Below are 9,603 nucleotides of genomic sequence, written 5' to 3'. Positions count from 1 at the left end.
CTCTGTCATCCCCTCCTTCTCCTCCTGCCTTCAATCTTTCCCACCATCAGGGTCTGTTCTAAGAAGTCAGTTCTCATCAGGTGGCCAAAATATTGGAGCTTTAGCTTCAGCATCAGTTCTTCCAATGAATATTCAGGGTTGATTTTCTTTAGGATTGACTGGTTTGATCTCCTTGAAGCCCAAGGGACTCTCAAGAGTCTTCTCCAACACCACAGTTCAAAAGCATCAGTTCTTCGGCACTCAGCTTTCTTTATGGTCCAACTCTCACATCCCTGCATTACTTCTGGAAAAACCATAGCTTTGACTAGATGGACCTTTGTAAGTAAAGTAATGTCTCTACTTTTTAATATGCTGTCTAGGTTTGTCAGAGTTTTTCTTCCAAGGAGCAGGAGTCTTTTAATTTCATGGCTGCAGTCATCATCTGCAGTGGTTTTGGAGCCCAAGAAAATAAAGCCTGTCATTTTTTCCTCTTCTCTTTGCTGTGAAATGATGGGACCAGATTCCATGATCTTAGTTTTTTGAATGTTGAGTTTTAAGCCAGCTTTTTCACTCTCCTCTTTCACTTTCATTAAGAGGCTCTTTAGTTCCTCTTTGCTTTCTGCCACATTACTTCATCCTTTTGTTGTTGGACACTTAGGTTGTCTCTTTGAACATTTTACCTGTATTTTAAAATAAGGCCGTGAGATATCTCTGCGCCTTTCATCCTGACTCCAATCTTTCCCCCTACTGCTAAGCAGATGATCCCTTTGCTTTTAGGAAGATTTGGGGTGGCAGGGGATTGGGTTAAAATGTTAAAATGATTTCAGATTGCTTTTGGATTCATCTCCACTGTGAGTTTTGTGTCTGCTTTCAGCTCCATTCTCCCTACTCTTTACTCAGCAAAATTTTCTTGGGAGAAAATTGCCAGACTGAAGGACTTATTTCTGTGTTTGAGGTTATCCAAGATTCCAATCAATAGTAATGATCATGACAGCACACATGTTATCTTTAAACTTTGGCAAATTTTCTCCTGTCTTAGCAGAATCTCTCCACAAAACTCCTCCCAGTATGAAAGAGGCTGCTAGTCTTCGCTCACCTATGAAAGGATTATCCCTCTTGAAGTTTAGTTTATTGAAACTTCTTGGCATCCATCACTTTTGAAAAACTTTAAATAAATGATGAATTTTTAGTTCATCTAGCTTTTTGTTGTTGTATTGTGGAACTTATAAAAACTTTAGGACTCCATTACTAAACATTGAAATCCATGTTCAAAAGTTTCTCTAATGGTTACAAACTTTTGTGTAAATAAGGAAGTGGTAATGATAGAGGAAATAGAGTCACCCTTGAAAGAAAGAATTGCAGGATAGGGATTCACAGTAATAAGTAAGGGCTGCTTATTGTGTCATTACAAAGCTGGGGCAGAGCCATGGTGCCTCCAAGATGGGAAGTCATTTCCACAAGCCATTTTGCAAAGAGATCATCAGAGTGCTGGATGAATCTATGAGAATTCCCAACCCCCTAAATGAGTGACCAACCCAGAATTACAAAACATGTAAGAAGCAATTCCATGAGTGATCACAAATCCAACATATGGAAAAATTCACATTCAAGAGGTAGTGATAATAGACAATCTGAAAATGATTTTAAAACAAGTACATTTTATAGCTTCATAGTAATAAAGGACAAGGTCATATCCATGAAACAAGAATAGTTACTCTTGATAAAAAACCAACAATAGGTAATTAAAATGAAAATTCTACAATGGATTGATGGCAGCAGTAGCAAGCCAAGCATAAGAGAGAAGTGGCAAGCTGGAAGACCAAAGAGCAATTCTGCTAGGATACAGCATGACAAAATTTTGTCATGACAGCATGACAAAAAAATATAAGCAGAGACTTATGGAAGATTACAGGGAAATCAGAAGGCCACATGGGAAAAGTTATGCCTCACATTATATCCCCCAAATATATCCTAAAATAATCGGAGTACAGTTGAGGACAATATTCTTATAATATATTGAGGAAGAGAATTTTTAAAGTAAGACATAAAAATAAGTAAAAAGATTTATGATTTTGACTCCATTGAAAAAACTTCATATGAAAAAGCCCATAAAGTTTAAATTCAAAGGCACTTTGAAGTGTATTTTTGCTTAATATATAACATATAAAGATATAAAGAATTTCTACAAATCAGTAAGAACAGCTCTTTAGAGAGTTGCTATAAACAGGAAATCCATAGTCAAGGAAATGTGAATGGCCAAAAAACTTATGAAAAGATATCATCCTCACTAGAAATCAGGGACATTGAAAGTAAAACAATCAGGAAACGTAATTTTCTTTCATGAAATTGGCAGAAATTTGAAGTTATTAAAAATGTTGCTGATGTAGTTGGGGAAATGAACACATATTCATCGGTGACAGTCTCTGCAGAACAATTTGGCAATTTTTATTAAAACTAAAAATGCATGCACTTTATGATAGACTGATTCATCTTCTAGAAATCTTGATTGTGTGTGAGAAGCAAGAAGAAGAAGAAGAAGAGGGAGGAGATAAGTGATCCAGTGCTTCTGACAAGGTTAATGGTGTAGACAAAGGTAGAGGAGGAACCTAAACCAGATCTGAAATCAATTTGCCCACTGAACATGGCTTAAAGCCTTTCATTCCTTCTGTCAATACTCATAAGGTATCCAAGAAATAAAACCACCCCTCCCCAAGGAACCTTATTCTTTTCTATATTTCCTCCACTACATCTACCACAGTGGGACAGTTCTAAAAAGTATTTTAGGTTTTGGGAGGAATAAACACATCTCAAGTCTATCTCTTTGAAACTTCAAGCCTATTTCTTGTAACTTCAGGGAAGCTTTAATGGGTCTGGGAGGAGCAGGGGTAGGAATTAAAGGGAAGGGCAGTAGCAAAGACTCTGGCTTCATCTTACTGGTTTGTAATACTGCATAAAACATTCCCACTCCACCCCCCTTATCTGGTCAGTCCTTCATGCAGTAAGACCATTATAAGGGCTCCCAGTCATGCCTCTGACTTTAACTTCACTTATGACCTCAGAGTGATCAGCTCAAGGATGACTGTGGCCAGAACATTATTGTCAGAGCACGAGCCCCTCAATTCCATTTTTTGGGGCTTGGATTTCTAGAGTTGGATTTGATTTATTGCTCACTGTATGTAAATGTATAAGAATGGGATAATATGGAGTACTAATAGGTGGCCAAAACATTTACAAGCTGTGATCCTGTAGTCCATCTCTGTTCTTGGGTTGACAGTTTTGTAGTAAAATTTTTCTTTGATTTAAGACAAACAAACAAACCCTTCCTCTTGTTTAAATAATTGGGATCATTAAATCCACTAGAGAAAAAGCGAGTCTTGGAGGAGGAAGGGAGCTGGTCAGAATATGTCTTGAACCACATGGACTGCAAACCAAAGATGGGTCTCAACTGTAAGGCAGGGTCCTTGGGACAACTGGGCATCCCCCAGGAGGTCATCTCTTTGATCTGAAGCCAGTTCTGAAAAGAATCCTGACCAAAGCCATTTGAACTTCTCTGTTCCTCAGGCTATAGATTAGGGGGTTGAGCATGGGAGTGATGAGACTGTAGAAGAGGGAGACCACGTTGTCCTGCTGTGGGGTGTGGTAGGTGCCTGGTACCATGTACATGAACACTGCTGCCCCATAGAAGAGCCCCACCACAGTGATGTGCGAGGAGCAGGTGGTGAAGGCCTTGTGTCGGGCCTCAGCTGAGTGCATATGAAGAACAGCCCCCAACACATGGCTGTAGGAGGTGGCGATGAGTGCCAGAGGCAGCACCAAGATCAGCACCCCGGAGATGGACAGCGCCAACTCATAGGCAGAGGTGTCTGCACAGGAGAGCTTGAGTAGGGCAGGCAGCTCACAGAAGAAGTGGTCCACAGTGCGTGAGGCACAGTAGGGGAAGTGCAGAGTGATGGAGGTCTGGATGGAGGCTACAAGCACACCTGACAACCAGGAGGTGCCCACCATGAGCAGGCAGACCTGACGTCTCATGAGCACAGGATAATGCAAGGGGTGGCACACGGCAATGTAGCGGTCATAAGACATGAGGGATAGCAAGACGCCCTCAGAGACACCTATAAGCATCAAGAAGAACATCTGAGCTGCACAGCCTCCAAAGGAGATGGTGCCTTCTTCCTCCAGGAAGTCAGCTGCCATCTTGGGAATGGTGACCAGTGGAAAGCCAACATCCAACAAGGAGAGCTGGCTGAGAAGAAAGTACATGGGTGTGTGGAGCCTGGCATCTGTGTGGATCAGGAAGATCAGGATTGCATTGCCCAGAAGGCCCATCGTGAATGTGGCAGCCACCAGGGAGAACAGGGTCAAATGTGGCCCTGAGTGATTGAAAAGGCCCATGAGAGTGAAGTCCGAGGTCACTGACTGATTTGTTTCCCTCACCCTCTGAGAGGCATCACTCATCTGCAGGAAGAACAGGGTATTTGCAAGGAGTCTCAGTGGGGAAAATTTCATCTTATATGACAACTGAAATTGTTTAATAATGACTGCCTGGAGTCTCTTAAGAAGGACTGATGAGCACATTTAGTCTCAGTAGGAAAAAACCCCACCATGATTGATTCATTATGGGAGATGGGGAACAGCAAAATAAAGCCCTAATTTTACTATTTCTGTGTAAAAGTCATGCCTTCACCTTCCAGGAGAGCACTACCCACCAAGGCTTGCAGTTAAACCCTCTGTACCCATGCTGGAGAGTGAAAGACAGCAGCAGTGGAATATTGGAACACACTCCATCCCAAATGCCCTGGTGTCAAAGCAGAGATGGGATTCTGCAGGGACTAGCATATGAAGTAGGGAGACCTTGCCAAAGATGATAGAAGATAATGAAGTTGAGTCCAAAAGCAGTGAGGAAAGGCTCATTGCCAAATTCTTGGATGAGAGAACAAAGGGGCCAAAGTCTGGGAAGAGTCAGTGTGGGATGGCATTTAGGATATTAACCCAAGAAGTCTACACTGTAAGGGAATGAATGAACGACAAAGTTTGGAACCCAGTGGTCTATGGTTGTGAGTGACAAGTTGTCCACAGTATCAGTCATCTTTCTGAGGCTTGAATTCAAAGGGTAAGAGTGGAGAACGTTATGCTCAGTGTGTGTACTAAGCACTCAACAAAACCCTGCCAAATGAATGCAGTGGACCCGGGAGATGATTGAAGGATCAGAAGGGATCACCCCCACCTAAGAATACTTAGCCTTGACCTTCTTGCCTTCATCATCACCGCTCAGGAACTCATATTGTCCCAGAATACTGTTTACACACATCATCATCAACACTGAGGACTTCTGTCACAGTGGTGATGGCAACCATCACCATCAGCAATGAGGAAGTACAAAGAAGTGTATACCAAAGTATAGAGAAGCCATCCTGTGACTGGGGGCAGGAGGAGAAGGGGACGACAGAGGATGAGATGGCTGGATGGCATCACTGACTCGATGGACGTGAGTCTGAGTGAACTCCGGGAGTTGGTGATGGACAGGGAGGCCTGGCATGCTGCGATTCATGGGGTCGCAAAGAGTTGGACACGACTGAGCGACTGATCTGATCTGATCTGATCTGATCTGAGAGCCCATAGAGGTCTGCTTCCCCAGACGTCCAAAGGCAGCGGGCTACTTAGAGACCAGGAGGAGTCAGTGTTGGGTGGCTGTCTACTCAAGACCCTCTGGTGCCCAAATCATTAACAACACTTACCTTAAATATCAGGATTTCCCTGATAGCTAAGCTGGTAAAGAATCTGCCTGAAATGTAGAAGACTCCAGTTTGATTTCTGGGTCAGGAAGATCCACTGGAGAAGGGATAGGCTACCCACTTCAGTATTATTGGGCTTCCTTTGTGGCTCCACCAGTAAAGAATCCACCTGCAATGCAGGAGACCTGGGTTCAATCCCTGGGTTTGAAGATCCCCTGGAGAAGGGAAAGTCTACCCACTCCAGCATTCTTGCCTGGAGAATTCCGTGGACTCTAAAGTCCACAGGGTTGCAAAGAATCAGACATGACTGAGTGACTTTCACTTCACTTCATCTTAAATATCTTTCATCTTCTCTGACTTGATTTCTTCTAATTATGAAATCTGGTCTAGAGTTTTCCCTTTACCTAACTGTTGCCTCCCCTCTCTCTTTGACTATGCTGCATCTTTGCTATTGCATGACCTGTGCTTCTCTAGTTGTGGCATGCAGTCCAGAGTGCTACGGCTCACAAGTTGTAGCCCTCGGGCTTAGTTGCCCCATGGCATGTGGGATCTTAGTTCCCCTACCAGGGATTGAATCCGTGTCCCCTGCTTTGGAAGGTGGATTCATAACTGCTGGACCACCAGGGAAGTCCCTGCTCCCTTTTCTCCATCTCTGTCTCTTAGCTTTGCCTAGATCGATGCCACACTTAAGTTGGCATTTAAGACTTTGTTTTTTAAAAAATTTTATTTACTTATTTATTTTTGATGGTTCCGAGTCTTCACTGCTGCATGGGGACCTTCTCTAGTTGCAGCGAGCAGGGTTACTCTCTAGTTGCGGTGCATGGGCTTCCTGCTGTGGTGGCTTCTCTTGCTGCAGAGCAAAGGCTCTCGGGGGCATGGGCTTCAGGAGCATGGACTTAGTTGCTCTGCAGCATGTGGGATCTTCCCGGATCAGGGATGGAACCTGTGTCCCTTGCATTGGCAGGCAGATTCTAAACCACTGGATCACTGGGGAAGCCCTAAGACTTCCTTAAATTACTGCCCAACTTGATTTTCAACCCATTAAGACTACTTATTATCTTGTTCCCATGTATTCATTCATTCATTCAATAAAAAATTAATTCAGCTCTCCTTAAGGGGCAGTCACTGAGGGAGGCACAAGCAACAAGGGGGTAAAAAAGATGAACAAGGTTCTGTTTTCATGGGAGAGATAAGGAATGAGGAAACAAGTAAACCATATATATATATATACATACATATTTAAAAAAAACTTGAGGTATTTGTTTTATAAGAAATATTTATTTATTTGGTAGTGATGGGTTTTGGTTGTGGGATGCAGGATCTTTGAACTTCACTGTGGCATATGGAATCTTTCGATTGTGGTATGTGGCCTCTATTTCCCTGATCAGGGATGCAACCCAGGGCTTCTGCATTGGGAGAGTGGAGCCTCAATCACGGGACTCCCAGGGAATATTTTTAAAAATTAAATCTTTAATTAGAGGAAAATTGCTTTGAACTGTGTTGATCCCATTTTACTAGAAATAAATGTAAGGAAAAATAAACAGAGTGATCTTACAGGAAATTGCTAGAGAAAACACCTTTGGACGAAGTGATTGAGGGAGGCCTCTCTGGACGTGCAAGAACTGCTTTCAAAATCTAGGCGTTATGGGACTTCCCCAGCGGCCCAGTGGTTAAGGTTCCCAGCTCCCAATGCAGGGAGCCTGGGTTCGATCCCTGATCAGGGAACTAGGTCTCTCAGGCTGAAACTAAGATCCTACATGCCGCAATTAAAACAAATAAAATAGATCTTGTGTGTGGCAGCTAAGACTGGCACAGCCACACACTCACAGGTTAGCTGTTATAAGAAGGCAAGAGAAAACCTAAATATGTGGGTGAAAATCAGACAGGCCAATTATGGTTCTATATAATGCAGAATTTTTTAAGGATGAAATCTACTCCAAAATGGAATAGAGAACTTCTTGGGGTAGTCTGTATAGAGAAGGATTTGTTCTCTGACTATTACCCTTTGGGGCCAACTCATAGCCATATAATACCTCTGGATCTTGTCCAAGGATTTTCAAGTGGATTTTACATTTGGTTCTTCTCTTTGCATGCCATATCTCCTTGCTCCCCAGGGATTTGATTCCTACTAAGCATTCATTAGGTACTGGCCATCAGGCTAAGCTTAGAGAAACGCTGATGGATTTCAGCTGAAAGATTTATCACCATTGGCACTACTGACATTTTGAGCTGAATAATTTTAAGTATGTTATAAGCATATTTTTTTTCACTCGATCCTTACCAGTTGGTGGTGTTATTATCTGCCTGGTATGGGCAGGGGAGCAGAGATCCACAGTAGCGCAGTAACAAAGTGTAAACTGGGTGGCATAGTGCTGCCCACAACTTCATGTGCACCTGAATCCTCAGAATGCGTCTGTATTTGGAACTACAGTCTTCACAGGTGTAATTATTAAGAATCTTGAGGGGCTTCCTTGGTGGCTCAGTGGTAAAGAATCTGCCTGCCAATGCAGGAGACATGAGTTCAATCCCTGATCTGGGAAGATCCCACATGCCAAGGAGCAACTAAGCCCATGCGCCACAGCTACTGAGCCTGTGCTCTAGAGCCTGGAACTGCAACTACTGAAGCCCACATGCCCTGCAGCTTGTGATCTGCGACAAGAGAAGCCACCACAATGAGAAACTTTTGCCTGCAACCAGAGAGTAGCCCCTGCTCTCCGCAACTAGAGAAAAGCCCTAACACAGCCAAAAATTAAGGAGAAGGAGAAGGAGAATAAGAATAATATTGAGGAGGTCATCCCGGATTTAAGGTTTGCTTGAAATCTGATGAATAGTTTCCTTACGAGAAGAGGAGAGGATACACAGAGACAAAAAAAAGATGGCCATGTGAAGATGGAGGCAGATACTGAAGTGAACAGCCACATGCCAGCAAACAATAATTGCTAGAGCCTCCAAAATCTAGGAGAAAAGCATGGAACAGATTCTCCCTCAGAGACTCCAGAAGAAATCAATCCTGTCAACACCTTGATTTCAGACATCTGGCCTACAGAACTGTAAGAGAATACATTTCTGTTGTTTTACATCACCTCATTTACAAACAGAGAATACATGTCTGCTGTTTGTTATAGCAGCCACAGGAAATTCACACACCAACCCAAGATCCCCCCACAAAGAAGTAGTACAATCATTTTTAAACAATAGGTGTAACTTCAGAGTTTCCGCTTTTCTCTTCATATCTTTCTTTCCAACAAAAAGTAGTGAATTGCTCAGGTCTTGGTTCCTTAAGTAAGCCTATGACTTTCCTACCCCAATGGGCTTCCCTGGTGTCTCAGGCAGCAAAGAATCTGCCTGCAGTGCAGGAGATCTGGGTTAGATCCCTGGGTGGGGAAGATCCCCTTGAGAAGGGAATGGCAACCCACTCCAGTATTCTTGCCTGGGAAATCCTATGGACAGAGGAACCTGGTGGGTTACAGTCCATGGGGTTGCAAAGAGTCGGACACAACTGAGCGACTGAGCATGTATACACACCCCAGTACTGTCATGCTTACTTCCTCTGTCTGATGACTGTCCTACTGCCTGGCCGGGGGGCAGAAGCCGCCTCACCAGCCATGGGTCAACAGTCCCCTTGGATGCTCTTGCCCTGATGTTGCCCTTGTCACTCACCTGGCTCTGGTCTGATGGTCCCTTCAGCTGATGGGTTAACAGCCCTCCAGTCTCTGTATTAAGAAGAAACCATGCAGACTGACTCTAGTTTACTGCCAAGAAGTGTTGATTGGTCTGAAAGATGATGTGAACTAAATACTACTGGCCCTGGAGCTTTGAATCCTCTACCTCTGAAGGTTGTATGGTATCTCTACAGTCTCTTCCCTGATGAAAGCCTCTTTCCTTGCCTCAC

General features: G+C 43.4%; 1 protein-coding gene across 1 annotated transcript; it reads right to left on the bottom strand.

The window, feature by feature from the left end:
* Positions 1 to 3,468: 3,468 nt before the first annotated feature.
* LOC104992699 (olfactory receptor 2Z1-like) lies at positions 3,469 to 4,485 on the bottom strand. Its single transcript, XM_010845669.1, has one exon. The coding sequence runs from the start codon at positions 4,483 to 4,485 to the stop codon at positions 3,469 to 3,471; it is 1,017 nt and encodes a 338-aa protein (XP_010843971.1).
* Positions 4,486 to 9,603: the final 5,118 nt, after the last annotated feature.

The sequence above is a fragment of the Bison bison genome, unplaced genomic scaffold (genome assembly GCF_000754665.1).
Source record: "Bison bison bison isolate TAMUID 2011002044 unplaced genomic scaffold, Bison_UMD1.0 scf7180017864221, whole genome shotgun sequence".
NCBI lineage: Eukaryota > Metazoa > Chordata > Mammalia > Artiodactyla > Bovidae > Bison > Bison bison.
The sequence above is the reverse complement of the archived record's forward strand: the minus strand, read 5'-3'. Positions and strand labels throughout refer to the sequence as shown.